The sequence below is a fragment of the Canis lupus genome, chromosome 15, assembly GCF_011100685.1.
Source record: "Canis lupus familiaris isolate Mischka breed German Shepherd chromosome 15, alternate assembly UU_Cfam_GSD_1.0, whole genome shotgun sequence".
Classification (NCBI taxonomy): Eukaryota; Metazoa; Chordata; class Mammalia; order Carnivora; family Canidae; genus Canis; species Canis lupus.
Genome location: NC_049236.1, coordinates 25,086,653 through 25,111,435, shown reverse-complemented (window position 1 = coordinate 25,111,435; position 24,783 = coordinate 25,086,653). Strand labels below are relative to the sequence as shown.

The 24,783-nt window shown below is 34.6% G+C and overlaps 1 protein-coding gene across 3 annotated transcripts in view; it reads right to left on the bottom strand.

The window, feature by feature from the left end:
• The window catches only part of LOC119877031 (protein O-mannosyl-transferase TMTC2), a 387,501-nt gene that overhangs the window by 152,008 nt on the left and 210,710 nt on the right, over positions 1-24,783 (bottom strand). For all 3 annotated transcript variants that reach the window (XM_038558567.1, XM_038558566.1, XM_038558568.1), the window contains one exon: positions 22,233-22,347. In XM_038558567.1, the coding sequence (XP_038414495.1) occupies positions 22,233-22,347 (115 nt within the window). The remainder of the gene's footprint in view (positions 1-22,232; positions 22,348-24,783) is intronic.

The window sequence follows — 24,783 nt, the reverse complement described above, 5'->3', positions numbered from 1 at the left end:
GCATTACAGTTGCATTTATTCTATTTTTTTTCAAGATTTATGCTTAGTTTTAGGCTATGTTTATAATAGGACACTTGGAAAAATAAATCTTTTATCTCTATTATCAAACGGAAGTGACAAGAGCATGTCATGTTCATACACACAAATGCTTTTGAATCTTGCTTGATGAAGCAGATAACAAGCAAAATTCTCAAATGATTGTACCAGCAATAAATGGAATCTGTATAGAGGGCAATATTATTATAAAGAGCTGGTGACGATTTGCTCAGATGCACTGATCAAAGTAGGACAGGTATGCTTTTATAATTTTCAGAAAATTCCATTTCATTTTGCCTTTATAAAAACAGTCAATAGAAATGGTAAGACTGAAAAAATAAACCTGGTTAATGAAATGAGTACATTCCTACTGCTTGAATCAACTGCTGTAATTCCAAGGTTTAGACTGCCACAGAGCTTGGAAATTAAGTATCTAATAGTACTAACCACTGCACGTATAAAAAGAAGAATGACCAATCAGAAAGCCGGGCTCGGGAATGTAAGCTCTGTCCAATGAGATGAAAGCACGGTGGTCTGTACCTCTTAGGGAAGGTCCTCGAGGAAGGAGGGCCATGCTCTCCCTTACTCTTTCTCCATCCTGGGACTGAAGGTACCAGTCCTGTTTTGAGGATTATGGGGAAAAAACTAAAAGGAGCCCAAGGAAACAACCTGTCATGAAACTCTTCTATGATCCCTGGGGCTGCACCTCTGGATTTCTTTTTTTGTAAGACGGGGAATACAATTTTAACTAGTTTAAGTTAATGTCTTTCTGGATTTCTTATCACTTGCATACTTCCCAACTGAAAAAAAAAATGCCACATGCATCATTTTGTTTTGCATTTATGTGTTTTCTTTTTTAAAAACCATGTAAGGCCATAAAATATGTAGTATCAAGTATTGCTCTAGTAGAGGCTTTTAAAGAAAACTTCTAATTATATTTGAGTGAACACAAAGAAATGAGTTGTCTGGTTTTGAGTGATAGCCAGAGTAGGCGATTGCCAAGTATGAAAATAGCAATTAATATATTTAATTAAAATTATGTAACTTAAGAGTGTAATGAATGCATTAAATTGGAACTCTTACACTAAACTCCCAGACATCGGAGTGGTCAAAGTTATCACTCTTCACCCAAAAGAGTAGTGACATTAGCAGCATTTTTTTTTTTTTTGTAAAAGCATTTTAATTAATCTTCTCAATTCCCAAATAACTAGAAAGAAGGAAACTCACAGGAATTATCAAGTGAAATGAAATAGCTAGGATTTTCATCTCAGGAAAAAAAAAAAAAAAAGATTCAGTGAGATACAACTGATTGAACTGGAGTTCCAAAGGAGATACTACAGACTAAAGTTATATTTTCTGGTCTTACATGGCACTTCTATGGTTTTCAGTTCACCGGAGATAATAAACTTTGTATTTGAGGACCAAACAAAATAATTCTCTCTACTCCTATCTTTTTCCTCAAATCATATACTCAACTTTCTCTTTCTCTCTCTCTTTTTTAAATTAAACTATCTCAATTTAATAGGTAAAAATGATATTTTTCACAAAGATGACTTTGGGTGTAGAAGCACTAACAAGGATGTGGACATCAATTGTTAACATATAACCTCATCTTATGAGAATAATATTTAATACATGTGCTACAAAAAACATTATTGGGTACTTATTTTAAACTATCGCTAAGTTATTATACATGACTATTTTATATCATAGGTACCATGACCAAAATAAAAAAGATGTCCACTGGGAAGGGTAATGAGCAAATTGTTTCCTGGTTCTGTACTTTAACTACATGAAGAAGAACAGAAAACAGAATTGCAGAGAAAGAAAGCAGCCATGTGGACCTGAACTAGACAGATGTGCATGCCTGATTCTATTACCTAGCTCCCCAAAGCTAACCTTGTTTCATTTGGTGTCACTTCTAAGTGTCACATAACTGCCAAGTAGATTTCAGAAAATACAGTTAAGGTTCTTATTATCTTTCTTTTGACATAGACCTGTTTACTTATTCTAAATTGAATTTTGTTTGGACTTTGATAAATAAAGTACAATAACGACCTGTTATTTCATGAAGATTTTTATTTTATTCTAACCTGCCAAATAGGGGGCAGTAGGCGGCCAATCAAAATGATGATTTTTTTTTGTTGTTGTTAGAGTTCAATTGCATCACCAAAAGTTTTATCAATAAACATTAGGGGAGGAATGAAGAAGTTGTAGCTTTCTTTAAGTTTTAAAATTAGTTTTCACTTACTGTCTAAAGAAAGAGAAATGTATTCTTACTATAGTACTCTGTCTGAAAAATATGTGAGGTCTCAATTAAATGGAGCATTCATTACAAAGGTCCTTCTCCTGAGTAAGAACTGGGACTACGATATCTAAATAAACTTTTATATCCATATAAGCCCATCTGTCTTTGTGACAGGTCCTGAAAACTATGCTTCACGATTATTATCCTTCATAATTCTTGCAATAATTCAATAAAGATATAGCCCCCATTTTACAAATAGAAGCTCCCAAATCAGAACGGTTACTCAAAATAAAATAAATTAAATTAAAATAAAATAAAAACATAAAAAAAAAAACCCATGCAGCTAATTTATTGTTGGATCTGGGATTCAAAGAACTACATTGCCTATTAATATATGCCTAGTTTGCTTTATATCTGTCTTTGGAATATATAATTAAGGCTATATTTTCCTCTACATGTCATAAAATAATAATAGGTATGAATATACATTCCTAGTTTTAAAATAGTGCTTAATAGGAAGTAAGAAAGAGAATACTGGATGGCTTTATGATAATGTTTTCCATATTATTTCTTTTCATCCTTAAAAGTAGCAATATGAAATACTGCTCTTTTCACTTTAGAGATGTGAAAACATCAGGGAGGGAAGTAAAACTACTTACCCACGATAACATAACTGGAAAATTGCAAGATGAGACTTAAATTCAGAGTTGCTAGGTTTCAAATCCCACTGTCTTCCCATTACCCCACATTGGCCCACTGGGAAGAAGTGCCTGTTCTCAATATAAGTATTAATAATTGCCCTGTCTAGTTCATATACCCAGTGAGTGCTTCTTCAATGGCCATATTAACAAATTTTTCTCTTTCCTTATTTATATATCCCCATACCAATATAAAAATATAAAATATAAAAATACCTTGGATTTGCTTCAAATGTAGATAAACTATAGCTTCCGGTGTCAATAAACTTTACCAAAAACAAATAGGCTTGTGTATAGCTAATTTTATGTGTCAGCTTCATTGGATCATAGCTACCCACATAGCTGGTTGAACGTTATTTCTGAGTATGTCTGTGGGAATGTTTTAGGAAGAGATCAACATTTTATTCATAGACTGTATAAAGCAGATTACCCTCCCCGGTGTAGGTGGGCATCATCTGAACTGTTGAGAGCCTGACTAGAATGAAAAAGAGAATGGGAAGATTTGCTTTGAACTGGGCATTGACCTCAGACCTCCTTGTTCTCAAGGCCTTCAGAATCAGACTGCTATTGACCAAGGCTCTCAGGCCTCTGAACTACACCACTGTCCTTCCTAGATCTCTGGCTTGCAGAGGGCCAATCCTGGGACTTCTTAACCTTCATGATTGCAGAAGTCAATACCTTATAATAAATAAATCTCTTTATTTTAAATATCTATCTGTATCTATATCTGACTGGTTTTGTTTCTCTAGAGATCCCTAATACAACTTATAAAAGGGTTTCCTTAAGTTATTCTTAGGCTGAGGATCCACTCCTCTTCCTAGACATGTGCACCAGTGAATATAGATAGACTGCCACAAAGGCACAGCCATGAATTAAATAAATTAGCAGCTAACAAACTCTTTAGCTTTTATCATTATATAATTCTATCAAGTTTCCAGGCATTTTACTTAATCCTTGCAACAGCGGTAGGAGATATCATAACCCAAATTTGCTGATGAAGAATAAGGATCATGGAATTTGACTACGGTAGCCATGAGACCAATAAATGGGAAATATGAATCTAAGTCTGCTTAATGCCAAGGTTCATGCATTAAAAACTACTATTTCATGAGTCTGACTCCATGGTGCAAAGGTAGCATAGAGTTAAATTTTTTAAAAAGGAAACATTTCCCTTTTACCCACTCCATTCCTTCCTATGAAAAGAAATGCTATTCTGGTAGGCCTATATATATATTCTGGGATCATAGTCAACTATCTTTCAAATATTACCTCATCCTCTAAGAGAATTTTGTGGTTTAAAACAAACAAATTTAAGAACTAAAAAGCACCTGACACAAATGAAAGCCACTAACTACCAATTTTAACTTTAATCCTATGTACAGATTTGCTATTTATTCTTTGTTATTTACAGGGCCTATCCAACATGGATGACTAATTATTATGTAATTTCTTGTAAAAGAAACATTTATCAGTTGAATGGTGGGCAACCACTGCGGAGGAGCCCCAAAAACTGGGTTATGGGCATAGGCTGAAGCCTGATCTACTCAGTAAAAGTCAAGTATACTCAGTAAGTAGCCTGCTGATTTGTTCACTCATTCATTCGTAGAAAATATATTTCATAGTACCATTATAGAGATTTAATGACTAGTAGGAATGAAATAACTTAAAAAGCAGTCATAAGGTTGTATATAGGGTACTATGATATGGTGTGATGTGCTATGGAAGCCCACAGCAAGAAAACCTAACTGAAACTAGTTTGTTCAGGCAGCAGAGGAGAGAAAAATGAACATTTGTGAATTCCGCAGGCATCAACACGCTCAAAAAAATATTACCAAAAAAGAAAAAAAAAAAAAAGAAAGCTTCAGTTCCTGATTCCTTCTATAGATATGGTTATAATTTGGGCTAGAGATGTTCCCATGGGCACACAGTGATTTAGTGCAATGCACTCACTTTAAACATAAATGTTCAACAAAGTGGGTGTTTTCTTTGTCCCTTAACAGCAGCGCTCTAACAAAAGTCTGCTGTTGAAGCAATAAATTATGAAAGGGGAAAAGGTATCATGTATCTCACAGAGCAGCAGGAATAGGTGTTAGGTCATACAAGCAATTTCTAACTTAAGAACAAGCAAGATGAGTTCCAAAAATGAAAGTCTGAGTTTACCTATATATGTGTGTGTGCGTGTGTGTGTGTGTGTGTGTATATATATATTTTTAACTTGGAATAGATTTTGCAACATAAATACAATTCACTCACAGGCTTACACTGAAGTCTCAAAAACTTTGAAAGAAAGCACCATTGAGGGATCCCTGGGTGGCGCAGTGGTTTGGCGCCTGCCTTTGGCCCAGGGCGCGATCCTGGAGACCCGGGATCGAATCCCACGTCGGGCTCCCAGGGCATGGAGCCTGCTTCTCCCTCTGCCTGTGTCTCTGCCTCTCTCTCTCTCTGTGTGACTATCATAAATAAAAAAAAAAAAAAAAAAAGCACCATTGATAACAATGCTCCTAAAACTGCCATGGCAGGTTTAATTTTGGTGCTGAGAAGGGATGTCCCTTCACATTTCAGGTCTCAGTGTGGGAGCGGGAAGCACACTGGTGCCTAAGGCTGGACAGGGAAAAAAGAGCTGATAGTGGAGTGATGGAAGGCTGGGGAGTCACGTGCTAAATGAAGAGAAAATTGGTCAATACTTTCAGGAACACTTGCTTTTATTTCCTTTTCCCTTCTACTGACTCCATCCTCTTGCTTTAGAAAGAAAGGTACTGGCTTGCCCCAGAAAAATTGCTCAGCCTCTCAGCTCTGAATGCTTCCCATTACTGTTTTTGTTTGTTTCAGAAAAGGGCCTAGAAAACCTGTGTATTTTTTCTTAATATTAGTTATTGCTTTTTTTTTTTTTTTAAGAGTGTGTTATTTTTTATTTATTTTATTTTCTTCAGTAGGCTCCCCACCCAGTGTGGAGCTCAATGTGGGGTCTGAACTCACCACCATGAGATCAAGACCTGAGCTGAGATCAAGAGTTCAATGCCTAACCACCTCAGCCACCCCTCAGCTGTTGCTTTTGATTCAAGCCACACTCTCTTTTCCAAACCTAAATTTCTGGAGACTGGGTATACTTCTGCATCCCAGGTTTGCACCTACCCTTCAATCTGGTCTTGGGAGATTTAGAGATTTTTCCTACAATTTTTTTACTTCAAACAGGCAAATTTAGAGAAAACACACACACACACACACACACACACACACACACAATCATTAAAACATCAAAAGGTGATTTATAATATATTAATGATATTAAAAATTAGTCTATCTTCAGAATTCAAGACAGCTCAGATTATTCCCTTAACCTGGAATTTCTGGTCTCTATGAAAGTACCTGCCTGTCATTTCCTGGGTAAGATGTGATTATATTGACCAGGCTGGATCTGGTTTTCCTTCTCTAGATGACTAGTGAGCCTTTTCTCACCATGTCTCCTTGTTATCAGAACAGTAAGATGGGATCACTCCACCCACCCCTTTCCCTTTCAGCCAAACCCCATCTAGTTATCTCCAACATCAAAAGTCCCTAGGGGCAAAGTCAGTTTGGGAGCACTATAATTAGAAGAAATGGAAGGGTAAAGCAGAAAGGGCATCCTCAGGTGCTCTTTGATTCTGCAGAGGTAAGTAGGCGGAGGAAGAAAGAGAAAGTGGGAGGGAAAGTTGCTAAAATAACCCATGATGCATCTGTTAAAAAAGAAAATCATAAGCCCCAAATGGTGCCACTTAGACCAAATTCCCAAACTGCTTGATACTTCATCCAATTACGTAATCAGCCTCCCGCAGAAGGTGCAGTCTTAAACAGTCAGGAGTTTTTCAATCAATACCAATGAGTCAGTCACAGAGGTTTTCTCCTTCCTGCAAGAGGAGGTAATCTGAACGTTTAGATCTCTTTCTTTTCCCCCCAGGGAAAACCACCTTGCCTAAAACAAGCCTTTCTTTTTTCTTTTCTTTTTCTTTTTTTTTTCTTTTCTTTTTCTCCCTTTCTCCTTCCTTCCTTCCTTCCTTCCTTCCTTCCTTCCTTCCTTCCTTCCTTCCTTTCTTTCCTTTCTTTCCTTTCTTTCCTTTCCTCCTTTTTTTCTAATAACTTTCTTGCCCTACCCTCCCTCTAGGAAGGAGGGTAACCTCCTCCATTTTTTGCATCTCCTCAAACTATTCCCCTACTTGCTAGATGGGATGCTGCCCAATTCATGAATCTTTTATAAAGACAATAAGATTTTAAAAATTTACTCGGTTGAATTCTGTTTCTTTAACGTACCCCTCACATATGAAGAGTTTAAGGAAAATGTCCATACATAAATCATGGACACATTGTATAAGTGTACATTTAGCAGATATGTATTGAGCTTGTACTGGGAGGTAAGCCCGATGCTGGTCATGGAGGATGTGTACAAAAACCCAGCCTTCCTGGCCTTACATGGTAGCAATATACAAAATAAACTATAATTTTTTTTATTTTAGTATCACTCTATAAACAGGAAATTATATAGTTCACTAGAAGGTGATAAATATAATGTCGAGAAAAAGGAATCAAGGAAAGGAGAACAGAAACGCGAGTGGTGAAGAGACTAGAATTTAAATAGGGTCAGTTGGGAGGCCTCATACCATTCTTTGAAGCAAAGAATTAAAAGAAGTGAGTGAGAGGAGAAAAAAATTGGCCATAGAAATAATATACTACTTATATAAATAGCATGTAAGAGAAAAATAAACAGCAGATGATAAGATATTAATTATAAAAATTCATTAACATTTTAATATCCAGATGGCCTCAAACTTCAATTATACTTAAAGCAACTTCTCCATCACATAGGCAAAACCACAGTTGGGTTTTATAGAAGAGAAAAAATAAATTAAATAGAAGATAATATTACTATATTTCCTGGTGTGTCTAAGAAATAATTCTTAAGTCATAGTAATTGGAAATCTGCAGAGGACTTATTGGAACTACACAAATAACAAATTTACATCTGTTCATTTTTCTTCAGGAGCAGAGGAAAAAAAGACACTTTTTTTCCCCCATAATGCAAATCCTCCCTCTGAGAAAACTGAAATTAATTTACTTGAAATTCTGCTGCGTATCAGCCTCTACTTTTCACATGAGGGTAACTTTAGGAAAAACACACACAAAATAATCTTCTGGCCATTTCAGCAACTTTCAATCAGTTTTAAAGTTAAACCAAACAAAAGGCATTAAAACAGGATGTGATTATGAACTTCTTTATAAACCTATTTTATGGGCTAATATGTGTCTTCAAATTTACCTACAGAACTCTGGATGAAAATGATTATAAAATTAAAGGCCATTTTAATGAGATTTCAGAAAAATGTCTTTCATCATTTTCCCAACATGGAAAATAGTTTAACTCTCTCTATACAATTACTCTTGAATGAATATTTCTACATGGAAAACCATGACCCACACAGTGCCACTTTAAAATTACATTTGTAATAGAAAACCTGTAATACAAATGAGCATAGGAATGATTCAATTCCCTTCTTTCTCTTGCCAGACTCCAATTTCTTAAAGGATTCTGATTTCCCCCAATTTTACTTTGAGTTATGGTGGGGAGGGCAAAACTTAAGAGTGAGTTCCAGCAGGCAATCCTAGACACCAATACCACAATGTGTAGTTTCCATTGCTGTAAAAAAAAAAAAAAAATGAGTGTGAAATAATAAGTGATTTGATTCACTTCTATTCAAGAGCATCTATTGGGTACCAGGGAGTTGATGGGACTTCTCTAGGAGTGAAGGAACAAAGACATAAATGACTTACACCCCCCAGTGACCAAGATGCTCTTAGTGTAAAAAACATTTCTTTGGTCATTGTATCCATGCATTTCATAGAATAAAATTATTCTCTTGGATATTCTGTAGCTTCAGGATGACAAAATGCACTTCTCTACTACATTCAAGATAAGTGAGTAGTAAGTCCAACTTTGTAGACCTGTGATATATATCACTCTTTTTTCCCCCATGGGGATATAAAGCCCCAAAGAAATACTTAACTTCTTTATACCAGATGATTTTTGGCCATTTCCCCCCTTTTTGCTATCATATTCATCAGAATTGATGACATCAAATGCCCCAGTCTTCTTTCCTTCTCCTTCAATATACTTTATGGCTCCTCTTTCTTTACCAAACTCTTTAAATACCCATATTCCACAGGATTCTATCCATGGTTTTCCTTTCATTTACCCTTATAAATATTATACACACACACACACACACTAAAGTTTCAACTTACACACTTAGATAATTACAACTCCAATGCACTGTATCTCCAAATGCCCTCATGAGCTATAAAAATACATTCTAAAAAAAAAAAAAAATACATTCTAGCTGCCCTAGTGGATGCCCAATAGTTATCTAACACTTACATGGCCAAAACTGAATGATTTTTGCCCCAAATATCTTACTAATTTGTCTTCCTAGTATGACTCTTCTTTTCTTGTCTTTTCTTTATTTTTGCTTTTTGTCCAGGCTGAGTTAGGTCTCTGTCTTCTCATAATAATATAAGGTTATCTCTTAGAAAAGATGCTATTTTATTACTTAACATATTTTAAAATCCAAAACTATAAGCTACTTGACAGCAGAAACTATTCACTGTGTCAGCTTATCCCCACCACTTAATACAATGTCTGCCACTCTGAAGGCATTCAATATTTGTCAAATAAACTAATGAATCCTTATTTCCAACCCACAAATTTGCAAATGTGTTGATATCTATAAATGCATTGAGAAGATATAATCAATATTAATCAAACTTTAAAACTGCTTATTCTTTCTCAGAAATTTGTGAAAATTAAATAAGTTTGACATAGGTGTTATAAGAACTGGGGATTTCAGAGTGACAAGAAAATGGATTTCACCTGTTGATCTAAACTGTAAAATCAACCCACAATGAATCAGAGAACAGGTGTGCAAAATGAGCCATGGAAGAAAATGGCTAGCAAGTATGAAGTGTTAACTTGTCTAGCTATAATTATAAAACAACTGAATTCACTAAGTGTAAAACTATGCATGGAAGAACAAGGCGATGTGACTTAGAAGAAAGGTCTATAAACGGGGTTTACAGAGTCACAATGTCAATGACACTTAATCCAGCACTTTCCAGGAAGGAGGAGCTTCAGCTAGAGTTTCAAAGCAATAGGCTGTCTTAGACTGTCATTATAAATTAATTCTCCTCAAACTCCTCAGCCTGATGCTTTTATAAACTGAATGTTTTCAACCTATGGATAGACATGCTCACCAAACCAACTTATGAATGTCATGCAAACCTGACTGGACTCTGAGTCTTCTAGTACCTGTAACAACATAGTGGAGGAAATCCCATGAAAATGCTAGCACACAGGAACCTTCTTATCCTTCAGTAAGCTTGAATAGATAAGTAGGGCTCTCTGGAACTGCATCAGGCACCTGAACAGTTCCAGTTTCTTCCCTTAAACTGCTTACAGAAACTTATTGAATACTATCAAATGCTGTGAGTTTTCCCATTACATACAAATTGTAATTTTAACTAATTATCACATATGATGCTTCACCATAAAACCTACAATAAAAATATATATAATTTTGTGCTTCTTTCTCTTTTCATTGACCTGATGTATTATAATTATAGCTTCACCATGAAGTCATTTCTGACTTTTCTTTACTATCCTGCAGATGTTCGGGTCATTATATACGAATTCTCTTGTCTTAAACTATTCTGGCATCTGACGAGACAGATGTAGCCAAAGTTCTTCATTATAGTATATCATGACCAAAACTCAAGAATGGATTTTTTAATGATAAAATATACTCCAGAATTTGCATACACAAATGCATATATGGTTGATGAAATCATTGAGCATGGTTAATTCACCCTAGTATCAAAAAACCACTAATTTTTACTTTCAAAAATATTCCAATAAAGGCTACACTTATATTCTTAGCTGATCTATTTGTCCTGCAGAGATGGTTAATATTACACTAAGTTTGCAAATTAGGATTGAAATCACTAAGAGACAAATTTAAATAATGTGTTTCTATTAACAAAAAACAGCTGTACAGGCACTTATATATCTCATGTAGGATTTTAAAATGACTTAATATTTTCAGAACCATGAAACATTTTATCATTGCATTTTTAACAAAATATAAGTATACACTTCATTACTTACTATCTAATTTGTTTTCTAATTAACAAATGAAAATACCAGTATTTGTCTTCTTGAAATGTCCCTTGGCTGCTTATCCAGTTAAGCAACACAGTAACATATTTTCTCTTATTGATTTAGAAAAATAGTTTATTTTCAACATGTTTGTAATAAAAAAAAATATTTCCACAGTTTGGTGAGAGAAAGGGAAAGAAAACTCAAGCCTTGACATTAGATGATATATTCCAGAATCTTTATCCTACATCAGTACGTACATATACTGTACATAATAACAATGGTCTAAGAAAATTTTACCACTCTTATGGTTTTTGGAGAGTGACTTTTCTCATAGAGATACATAGATAGAAATTTGTTAAATTGTGCAATAAATCAATATAAAGAGTCAGGTGAGTGGACCCTGGCAGTGATGCTAGCTGGGAAAGAAGCAGATCAGGTGTAATGAGCAGGACACAGGAGTGCTATCCAGTAAACTTGAACTTAGTTGATTTATTGCCATTAAGTAGTGTATTCTTTAATCAACTCACTTATTAGTGTATTAATTCATTCATTGGTTTATTAATTAACATATCCATAGTTTAACCCAATCATTAGCTTGTTAATCAAGACATACATAATTTAAAGTCCATGTGCCTGTCATTATATTTGCTATTAGGGATAGAATGGCATCTAGGCATCCTCTGACTTTAAAGAAATTACACTGCAATTACGGGAAACATGGTATTGTAACTGAAAATATGATCCAGACTAAAAAGAGTTGGTATGGTGAAATTTGAAATGGGTACCGATCTTACAACTATGAAAATGTAAAAAGTATCGAGAAATTTTCCCAGGGAGTGTCACTTAGGCTGAGATCAATTCGGCCAGGTAAAAAGAATATGGGAAGTGTGAAGTAAAGAGGTCAGAAGGGGAGAAAATGGTGGAAAATGTTACATGGAAAAAACAGTATGGGCAGAAGCTTCTCAGCAAAAAAGAATGGGACGTATTTGGGAAAGCTCAAAAAAGAACCTGCAACTAAAATTCAGATATGTGATAAAGCCACAAGAACGACAACAAAAACTTGGAATCAGGCATATTTAGAAAAAATAAAATCTAAACAATCAGGAACAACCAATTTAAAATGCAATGAAGGGGGAAAAAAAACCCAATTCGTATTACCAAAAATAAATTTTAAGAATATTAATATATCATATAAATATATTAATATAAATTGGTAAAGAACAAGTAAAACTTTCACTCTTTGCAGATGACATAATACTATATATAGAAAATTGTAAAGACTCTACCAAAAAAAATTAGAACTGATAAATGAATTCAATAAAGATACGAAATTAATATACATATATTTGTTGCATTTCTATACAATAATAATGAATGGAAGAGAAATTAAGAAAACAATCCCATTTACAATTACACCCAAAAGAATAAGATATCTATAAATAAACTTAACCAAGGAGGTAAAAGATCTGTACTCCAAAAACTATAAAGCATTAATGAAAAAAACTGAAGATGACACAAGCTAGTGGAAAGATATTCCATGTTCATGGCCTGAAGAACCAGTATTGTTAAAATGTCCATACAACCCAAAGCAACCCGCAGATTTAATGCAATCATTATCAAAATGCCAACATTTTTCACAGAACTAGAACAAATAATCTGAAAATTTGCATGGAACTACAAAAGACCTTGAATCAATACTGAAAGAAGCTGGAGGTATCATAATCTCAGATTTCAAGATACACTAAAAAGCTATGGTAATCAAAACAGTGTGGTACTGGCACACAAAAAAAGTTGGAACAGAATAGGATCCAAAAGTAAACCAATACTTTTATGGACGCCAATTAAAATACAGCAAAAGAGAGAAGACTATATAATGGGAAAAAGTCTCTTCAATAGATGGTGTTGGAAAAATTGGACAGGTACCTGCAAAAGAATAAAACTGGACCACTTTCTGATACCATACACAAAAATACACTCAAAATGGACCTAAATGTGACACCTGAAACCATAAAATTCCTAAGAGGAAAAAAAGGTACCTGTAGAAATATTTTTCTAGCTATGTCTCCTATGGCAAGGGAAACAAAAGCCTTTTATTTTATTTTTTTATTTTTTTTTACAAAAGCCTTTTAAACTATTGAGACTATACCAAAATAAAAAGGTTTTGCACAGCAAATCAAAAAAAGTGTTAGAAAACAAATAAAAATAGAAAACTGGCCTTTCAAAATATGAAATTTTATAGAAATTACAGCAAATCAAAGTTCGTTCTTTCTGTGGGCTGCCAGAAGACCAGAATAAAGTCCGCAAGGATTCCATGTTGACACACGAATTTACTCTATGTGAAAACTATTTAAGGGGCACCTGGGGAGTTCAGTGGTTAAGCATCTGCCTTTTGTTCAGGTCATGATCTCAGGGTTTTGGGATCAAGTCCCACATCAGGCTCTTTGCAGGGAGGCTGCTTTACCCTGTGCCTATGTCTCTGCCTCTCTCTGTCTCTCACAAATAAATAAATAAAATCTTTAAAAAAGACTATTCAATAAATTATTAGGGTGATAGAAGTATTCATTAGAAAAAATTATGCCTTAATACAAAAATAATATATCCTGGGTAGATTAAGGACTCCTCCCCCAAACACCTCAAAAATAATTCTAAAAGTATTTTTTAAATGTACAGTTTTTTAAATTACCCTATGAATGGTCTTCATAGAGACACAAAATACAGATGCTTTAAATGAAAGGACTTGTGGCTTTATATATACATATAAATATAAATTCAAGTTAAGTACAATAGACACTATGAGAAAAGTAAAGACATGTAAAAAACAAATATTTGCAAAACTGACTTTTGTGCATATGCATGTTAAATGCATGGGGGCGTTTATCTTAAATCCCACAAATCAACAAGAAATGTTGATGTCACCCAGAAAACCAGGCAAGAAATAAGAACAATTAGTTCCCAGTAAAATTACGAAAAACCAATAAACATAAGAAAAGCTGTTGAACTCCACCTGTAATTAGGAAAATGGAGAATGAAGCAGCAGTTTTAAAACCATTCTATTGGGCATTTATTAATTCTTCTATGTACAGTGTCAATAGGAACAATTTAATGTGAATCCGAATGGGGAGGATCATGCAAATTCTGACACACCTGCACACACAGATATTTAAAAATCAATGGTGACACATACATGTAGGGGGAAAATGTTAAAATATATATATGTATAAATGCATGTATAAATGTGAAAAATCTGAAAAGATATATCACAGAGCAGGGAAAAGGTGGGTAAAAAAAATGCAATTAGATGGGACACCTGGGTGGCTCAGCGGTTGCATCTGCCTTTGGCTCAGGATGTGATCCTGGAGTCCTGGGATCAAGTTCCACATCAGGCTCCCTGCATGGAGCCTGCTTCTCCCTCTGCCTCTCTCTGTGTCTCTAATGAATAAATAAAATCTTTAAAAAAAAAAATGCAATTAGAAACTTTTAAGCTTTCCTCCATATTCTTCAGGACTGTTTCAACATTTTACAACAAAATTATATTTCTGTATTGATTGGTGAAAGTTATCAATTAAAACAAAGTATGCAGTTTATGTCAGGCCTTGCTCTTGCCAGGAGAGCAAGAGGGTACCTGTAGCCTACCTCATTCCAGGAATCCGTAAAGAGCCAAATGAATGGTCTATCCAGAGTTCTAGTGACCAGAAGCCAATGAAGTTTTACCAAAAACTTTCTCAGGCTCATTTATTTCACAATGGCAAGCACTTTCAGGCACTCCTGTTTGATGGCTTCTCCCAAATTTTCTGTTTTGGAAGGCCAGTCTGCTTACCCAGTATCCCCTGGACACCTCCCTCCATCCTCAACACACACATATGCCCGCATACATCGTGGGACTTGGCAGGAAGCCCTGTCCTGAACTCCAGCCATTTGGCCAACGGGTCCCTTCCCCCCCATTTCCACCAGTTCTCCTTCCATGGGCTCTTCCTGCCTTATTTGCAAACTTGTTCAAGAACAGCTCAGTCTTGTCAGAGAGTCGCACCGCGTCTACTCTGTAATCTCGGATTCTTCTCTCCTCTCAAGGGTTCTCCAAACCTGGCCTTGAATAAACAAATAAATCTCTCACTAGAATCTGATCTATAGTGACAACTCTGCACTCCACATTTCCCTCACTGCGATACCCTCTTAAATTACTTCCTCCTAAGAATTCTTGGCAGCAGGAGATACATAAACTCATTGAAATTCTGTGTAAAAATTTTGGCTTCTACAAGTAGCCTTTTACCTGATTGCTCCTCCACGAGAAACTACTGTCTGATTTCTCCCAGACTGAAGCTTTCGATGGGCAGCTGTTTGTGGCTGAATTCTAGCTCTCCTCCAAAAAGAGATGTTGAGGTCCAAACCCCCAAGACCTCAGCATATGACGCTATCTGGAGACAGGATCACCGTACATGTAAATTGTTCATTTAACAAAAGTGAACTCCCAATCCAGTAAGACTCGTACCCTTAGGTGAAGGTGGAGATAAAGACCCACAGGGAGAGCACCTGAAGACAAAGCAGAGGCTGGAGCTCTCCAGAGGCAAGCCACAAAACGCCCAAGAATGCCAGCAAACCACAGGACAGAAGCAAGGAAGGGTTCCCTTACATGTTTCAGAGGGACCATGGCGCTGTGGATACCTTAATTTCAGAATATTAGCCTCCAGACCTGTGACAAAATCAATTTTGATTGCTTTTAGCCACCTCCTTATAGTGCTTTATTATGGCAGCTCTAGGAAACTGATACACGAACCAATCATAATATAAATGTGTTTGCTTCTGAAATTGCAAGAAAAGGCAACTCTAGATGTCTAATTCAAGAAGCCTCCTTGTGACCCAGAATCATTTCGTGTTAATGATTAAAATACCCCTTTACAATTCCAAGAATGAGGTTATCCAATACCCATTACTGATCTTTATCACTAATACTGATAAACAGGATCTTCTCTGCTCCGATATAGATTTCATAACTCAATTATAAAATCAACAAATACAGTAAGAACTGTTTACATATGAAGAGATACGATGACCAATAAGAAATTGCCATGACCTCATGAAAATGAATGTGACTGGAAATGACCACTATGCTTCAATATTAAATATGGTATTGCTATTAACTTTGGACGGGTATGCTTTACATTACAGAAGTTATGTATTTATTCCTAGTTTATTATAAGTCTTATCTATTTATAAGTTTATTTGTTATTTATGAAGCAGATGTTGATCAACAGCCTTCTTGGCATTTCTAGAGATGATCATTCTTTTCTCTTCTGACTTTTTTAAATTGAAACAGTACAATAATTGAATTGTAGTACTGAATACTCCCTATAAATCTTAGAATAAATTCCACCTGATAGAGATGTTTTAATCTTTAATATACTGCTACACCAACTACATTAATTTTAGGATATGTATACATTTATATTCACAAGTATAACTGGCATTTCTGTTATTTTGTTGTTTGTTTGCTTTTGGTATCTACTTTTGTTTTTTGTTTTCTGAGAGGTTTTTAGTTTTTGATGTTGTTGTTATTATTGTCATTATTCTCCTTTTTTTTTTTTTTTTTTTGGTGTCAAATACAGTCAGACTTGTTGCCATCAGTTTATCTAGCTTCACAAAGATAAATGAGAAGTGTAACTGAGACAAGAAAAATCATTTGATTGACGACTTAATAGGACTCACTTGGCAAAAGCCTTAACTTGTTTCCTTGTGGAGAAAATTCTTTAATATAGGTTTTCAAATTTTTTCCAAGGTTTTGATTCAAATTGCCTACTTCTTCTTGAGTTAATGTTGATCACTTACATTTTCTCAGAAAGGCATTCATATCATAAAGATTTTCAGATGTATAGCCAATGTTTTATTTTAAGCTTCCATCATCTGGCTGTGGCTACTGTCTCGTTCTCTATGTTAAATACTTGAGATTTTCTAGTTTGTCTTATATTACCCTTACCCTAGAAATTGTTTATTTTTTTTAAAGATTTTTAAAATTTATTTGAGAGAGAAAAAAGAGAGCACATGAGCAAGGGAGGGGCAGAGAGAGAGGGAGAAGCAGACTCCCTGCTAAGCAGGGAGCCCACCATGGGGCTCAATCACAGGACCCTGAGACCATGACCTGAGCCAAAGGCAGACCCTTAACTGACTGAGCCTCAGGTGCCCCAGAAATTGTTGATCTTTCAAAGAACATTCTCTTATATACTTAATCATTACTTCCCACTGTTTCTCTATATTCGATTTCATTAACATTTTCTTTTTACCTCCTTAAATTATTTTAATGCTCCTTTCCTAGCTTCTCATATTAGATGATTACTTAGGTTCTGACAACACAGAACAAAATTGACAACTTACAGTGGCAAAATCTCTATTATCCACAGAAATGATCCCCTCTGTTTATGTAAGATAATCAAGAATTGATTAAACCACATTAATTTATTATCAGCACTCTGAAATCTAATATCTAATGAAATATTCAATGCTCTATTGAATTACTTGTTTAAATATCATTTGAAACAGACTGCTAGGACAAATCTATAACAACAATGAAAGAACAATGAGTATTTTAGAGGCTAGAAATCAATTATACTTCAGATGTAGTGAGTAGTGCAGTTAAAAGGTTGAAAGTCGACTATATATTTATAAAATTTGACAGTATGAATCATCAAGCAATGGCCTATCTACTTTGTCACTGAAATTTATTATACATGAAAAAAGAAACCAACATCATACCACAGATCTGTTAAACTGGTCTTAAAATTACTTGTGTGAAGTACTGGATTTTAATAAATATGGCGTTATGAATAAAAGGCTGAAAATAGGGCTATTCAATAAATGCACTATATCTATTGCTTTTCCGAGTAGAATGGGAGGATAATGAAATGGGTGAAGGGGGTCAAAAGGTACAAACTTGTGGTTATAAAATATGTATGTCAAGAGGATGCAGTGTACAGAGTGGACACTACAATTAATAACGATGCGTTGCCCTTTTGAAAGTTGCAAATAGAAATTTGCTAAGTAAAGGCTCTCATCACAAGAAAAAAATTGTAGTAGTGACAGATAACTAGATTTGTGGTGATCTTTTCAAAATGCATATACACACTGAATCATGTCCACCCGAAATCAGTGTGCTATATTTCAATATTAGCTCAATTTTTTTTACAAAGTAGAATTAAGTACGGCTTCAAATTTCACATTACATGATTGTTATCTGTAAGCATGGACTGAAGCCGATCAAAACCTTATCACTCACAGATTTAGACAATTTAAGACAATTCCATAGCACTTTCTTTTCGAACTTAGTTCAGTTGTGTAAACTCAGGATCCTTCTAACAAAATTCTATAGCAAACGTTCAGTAAACTTAGCAACTGTCATAAAAAAGAACAACGAACAACTGATACTCTCTATTAGATATAATTTCAAGTACTTTATTTCTCAATGTAAAGGTAGATTGAATTATTTTTTTTTCTGGATTTAAAAGATATATACTGATTTTTCTCCCCCTACACTCTTGGTTTATTTCTGCTAACTTGAGAAGAAATACAATTATTGCATAGATATAGAGTCAGAACATTTTATGTTCAAATATTGGCTACTCTTTTATTTGTGTGATCCAACACAAATTACCTGAGTTTCATTTTCCTCATTTTGTAGGTCTTATTTGAAGACAAGCTGTCATAACATATGTGAAGAACTAAGAGTGCTTGGCATATAGAAGTAATTCAAGTAATTGCTACCAGAGAAAAAAATTAAAATTATTCCATCATTTTATAAATAGGAAATATAACTGTATGCAGGCACCTCTCAGATATAACTTGATACTAATTCTGCAGAAAAATGTTCTAAAAGTTTTAAAATCTCATAATGTTCTCTAAACTTCTAATATAACCACATATCAACTGTATTATTGCTTACCTAATATTTTTCCAAATCATTTTTTCTTCTCTCCTCACCTAGAACATTTAGATGCCTAATTATATTTTAAAATTATAAACAGAAAAATAAAATCATAGGGATTACTTTAAAGATTATTTCTGACCTCTTCGAATCATCCTGTGTCTGGCCAATGGTGGTGGACCTCACTTTACTAAGCATTGTTTTGAAGCTACATAATAATGTGCATCTATCTATAGATTATTTTTCTAGTAAAAACTCCTAATAACGTGAAATTTTTTTTCGGTAATACTATTTTCACTATAGTGAAAATAACATATATATCTTAAAAGAAACCTTTTTGTCAGATAGTCTCTAAATGGTCCAAGAATAAACTTGGCTTCTATGCTAACTCTGTAAATAAATAGGAAAAACAAAACAAAAAATATAAGTTTGCTCATGGGGACATGTGATATCAGACACATTTATAAATATTATGGGATGCAAAATATCTGTCTTTGTGGTATATTTTATTAATAATTGATTAAAAACCAATGAAGAATTCACCTATTTTGAAATATAATTACTTAGTATCAGAATTCTATCAACCACCTGGGCTTTATAATCCAATATTTTAAAATCAATGGTAACATTTCTTATGAGATCTAAACCTCTCCATTTGAGCTAATAATTAAGTGTAGTTTAAAAAAACCTGCAAAAAAAAAAAACAAAAATAAAAATAAAAAAATAAAAAACCCTGCTAAATTAGTAAAAATATTTAGAACTATTTATGGCTTTTACACTACATCTCATTTATAACTAAGAAAAAACACTGGGTGGCTCAGTGGTTGAGTGTCTGCCTTCCCAGGGTCCAGGGATCAAGTCTCACATCAGGCTCCTCACAGGGAGCCTGCTTCTCCCTCTGCCTAGGTCTCTGCCTCTCTCTATGTCTCTCATGAATAAATAAATAAAATCTTAAAAAAAAAAAAAAAAAAAAAAGAAGTCATCTTGTTAATAACCACTTCTCCAGCAAAGATTTTTTTATTCAGGTTTGGGGAGGTCTATCCATGTATCCATGCCATAATAATTCAAACATATGACCACAGAGGAAGTCATAAGATACAGGTTTTAAGTTACACGTAAAGTGTATTTGTCTAATTGAATAAATTTCTCTTCTCAGCAAAGAGTAAGCCTAGATAGACACATTTCCTTTTCTTTCAACCCATGCCAGATATCACCAGGAGGTTGGTAACCTTAAACCACTGGCTATTGGTAAGAGAGAGAAAAATAAGCTTAGTAAAGAAGTGTGAGTTGAATGGGCACCAGAAGAAAACTGGCATCCCATATTGGAAGACAAGGGGTCCCTTTGACGATGCTACTTTCAGATAAAAAAAAAAAAAAGAACATCTGTTCAAATTTATCAAATTGATAATGTCCTTTTTTCATGAAATAAAAATACTATTTTTTAATTTTTTAATTTTTTTTGAAATGAAAATACTATTAATCAGTAATATATAATAATGCATTACTTAGATGAAGAGGACATAGGGAAAGCCTTTGTAGGAGTATCTAAATATTCGAGTAAAAAAAAAAAAGGATGGAAAAAAATTATTTCAGGGAAAATGGTAATACACATGGTGAAGCATAAAACAGCAGAAAGTGAGACTCAGGGATTATTCAAACTGGAGAGGGTGTTTTCCCCCCGCTGAAAGCATTCCTAGTAAAAAAGAGAAAATTAAACACTATGCAGATCAACATGAAACTCATGCTGATTTAATTTAGACCATAGCCCAGGAGATGGAGATCCTGGTGTTAAAGTCTACGATCTGAATACAAGGTAAATGTAGGAATAGGAAGTTAAAGTGAGCTCATCCTGTCTGCTTTCCTTTAAAATCTACATTTTTAAATTTTTATTCATTTTTAAATTTTATTTCTATCTGCTCTTTTAGATTTAGCCTACAAAAGATTTAGATGCAACCAGAACATAAACATGTAGTACAAATTAAGTTGCCAAACTAGTTTGACACTATCAATATAACATCCATTAAAACTTAGGCAATAGACTTCTTACTATGCCTGGTCCCTTCCTCCAGGGACTTGTTTCCCCTCCAAACCTAGTCCAACTTTGGAGGCCCTGCCAAAGGAGGTGTCTTACTGCCCCTTCTATCCCATGGTTCACTCGAGAGGGCACGTGACCCCAGAAGGGCCATTCAGAGACCTTTCCTGGGATTGAGACACCAATGCAACTCCTTCTGAGACTGAAGGGTCGGTATATTATACACATAAAGTTATAGGAGTCATCTTTCCAATTGATATAGACAAAATCCCACAGAGAATGGAGGGAACCCAAAGGAAATCACAGACGCAAAATGTAGACAAATTTCTGAAATATAAAGCACCTGCATCTAATCGTGCCTACATTTAGTCAACCCCAGGAATTTTCAATTATAGGAGTTAATAAATTCTCTTTTGTGTTTAAGCAAAGTTAGACCAAGTTTCTATTACTTGCAAACAAAAAAGCGTCGTAAATATAAGAGACAAAGGAGAGATCTGGGTTTTGCAATACTCATTAATACCTTACTGTACTCCCTAGGGCTCTCCAATCAAACAACAGCCAATTTTTCCTGTAGGGATTTTTCTAATCTGACACACACAAATAGCCTAAATTATCCCATTCCCCTAACTTAATTACCAGTACCTTTCGGGGAGGGGAGAGGTGGGAGGTGATGGTGAAACCACATTATCGTATTTGATAACTTCCCAGATTTAGTACACGTTCTATATACACTTCGACACAAACAGTTCTTTCACAGAGGATAAGATCTATTATTAATGAAAATATTAATTACATGAAGTATTATACATAGCAATCTTATTTTCTAATTCCAATTAAGTATTAACGGTACTTAAAAAAAAAAACTAAAAGCATTCAAACCAATTTTTAGGTTATAGGGCACAGTACATCAAAAACTCAACCATACTACATCAATATACACGGATATTCATGCCAAAGCCCCCAAACAAAGAAATCACAGATACCATTCACCTACTAGTCTCACGGGTGTGATTAATGAAAAGACTATTTCAGAAAAACAGCTATCATCATTTCCATTTCCAGCAGTTAAATCAATAGTCTTTCACCACAGGTTTCAAAGATGAACCAAACCAGAGAAAGTAATGCATACTCACAAATTATAAAGCATGTCAGCCATGTTGCTACGGTAGTACAAAGCATTTCTATAGGCTCTTTCAGCTTCAGAAATCTTGCTCTGACTCTTCAGAACATTTCCAAGGTTACCCCATGCTGCCAAGAAGAGAAAGAAGTATTCAGGCTGAGCGTCAATCCAATTATACATGACATAATATCAGGCCATCAGGAAGTACCACAGGGAGAGAAAAACTTCATAAAACATTTCTAAGATGGAAAATTTATTTCCTTTTTGCTCCAACATTTCATCAAGCCAGGAGATTAAATACAATCAAAGTCTTAAAAAAATTAAAGTAATTATTATGTCTCAAAGCTGATACACGTATGCAGTTCATCATAAGGCCAAGAACAATGTTATCTTAAGATCACCTACAAAGACTTCGTGCTCTTTCAAATTTCAGTAGAGGTCCTTGTGGCCTGAAATTATGGTGTCCTTACTGAACCAGAAACTGTAAGAAATCATCTTAAAGTAAGCAAAGATTTCATTCAAATATGATAAAACTGATAGATGACATAGAAGATCATGATAAAAAGCAAGATAACTAAGTTCAAAGCAACAAAGAGCCTTAGTGGTAAAAAAAACATCATAGTGGTAAAACATTGTACTTCTTCAAATAGTTAAATATATATGGTTTATTCAGATATAACGTTCTTTTATATCTTCCCTGCTAATAAATCTATTTGTAGGAAAACCACTCTGTTCGTATTTTTATACATTTTTTTTAAGATTTTATTTATTTCTTTGAAACAGAGAATGTGTGTGTGTGCACAAGCAGGGGGGAAGGGGCAGTGGGAGAGGGAGAAGCAGAGGGAGAAACAGACTCCTTGCTGAGCACAGAGCCTGATGGAAGAAGGCTCGATCACAGGACCCCGAGATGATGATCTGAGCTGTTCAGACATTTAACTGACTGAGCCACCCAGGCACTGCCATATATAATGTTTAAATAATATCTGTAATTTCTGTATGCTCTTTATTTTTCACCCCAAATAATCATGATTTCTCAACATTCAAAAGACCAGATACACCATCAGCAACTCTCTGTATAGCATGGCTCTCAAGCCAACCTAGTCCTCAAACTTGGATATTTCTGCTGTCTTCCTTCCTAACCACAAGGAGATGTGTTATCGAGTCCTGAAACCAGAGTCCTTACCAGATAGAAGAGGTGGATGAGAAGGAAGTTTATGTGCATCAAGACATTTTTACTTGAGTAATTACTGATTGTATCTGAAGAATGAAAGGGGCTGGGGGAGGTATCAATTTTTAATGCATAAAAATGTATATAATCTTTCAACACCAAAGTTGCCTGTGTGCCCTGCTAATTTAACACTGTGCCTTAATTTACTCATCTGTAAAATAGGAAAAATAATTAGTATTTCGTGGGTTTTGTGATGAGGATTAAATGAGTTAATATATGTGTAAGGTGTTAAGATGGTGACTGCCATGTGGCAAACACTCAACAAATATTTGCTATTATCATCAATATTATTGTGATTGATGCTTTTGCATTTTATAATGTCAAGCATCACTTATAGAATATCAAATATAATGAAAAACTGAATCCCTGAATTGAAAGATACAATTTAGTTTTAAAATATTGTCAAATTAGTTTAAAAATTCAAATACCAAATTTCATAATAGAAAATACAAAGTAGCAGGGAAAGCATATAGTAAATTATAATTATCTTCAAACTTAATAGGCATAATATCACATGTATCTTCTTTATCACATGTGTTTTATATCCATTCAGCCCTCCTTCCCTGTCACCAACATTATCAAATTAATAAAGTAGGGCGCTATGGAAACTTCTAATAGCCAGTTGTTTTCAACCCACTTCACCTCTCCAAAAGTTCTGCTTTGATTGTGGCATTACTAAATGAAATTATACTTACATTAAATATTATTTCATCTAACCCATAGTCTTAAAACACAGAAGCTCAGAAAAATATAACAGCCACGAACTGCTCTGAATATTTTAAGTCATATTTCCAGGGAAAACAGGTTGACATTTTCTTCAGGTACTTATATGTCAGTTAAATAATGACATAACAAGTGTTTCTCTTTTTAATAGTCAACACAATATAGTCATATTTAGAATATATGCTTACTGAGTTGTTCATTTATTCGCTCATATACACTTCCAATTATTAAACTAATACTGGCTAAGCATCTACTGGTGCTGGCAAGTTCATTAGGGGCCAGGCACTTAGGCCTTGTACTTATATACAAGTTCTCATATAGGCACAGCTTATGTTTGAAGTGGGAAGTAAAGTGGAGTGGGGTTGGAATGGAACCACACAATAGAATAAATGAGTTAACTTGAGATAATAGTTAAGTGCTAATGGTAAGCATTAACAAAAAAGCAAGGTGGAGTGAATGTGGCTAATTTTTATAGGAATATTTTAGAAACAGAGAAATGGATGTGATGTCTAAGGACTAAAAGATAAGAAGCCAGCCTTGCAAAGACTGGTAATGCTAGGTAAGGGGAATAGTAAAAGCAAAGGATCTAAGGCTCCTCTGGAACAGGCAGCAG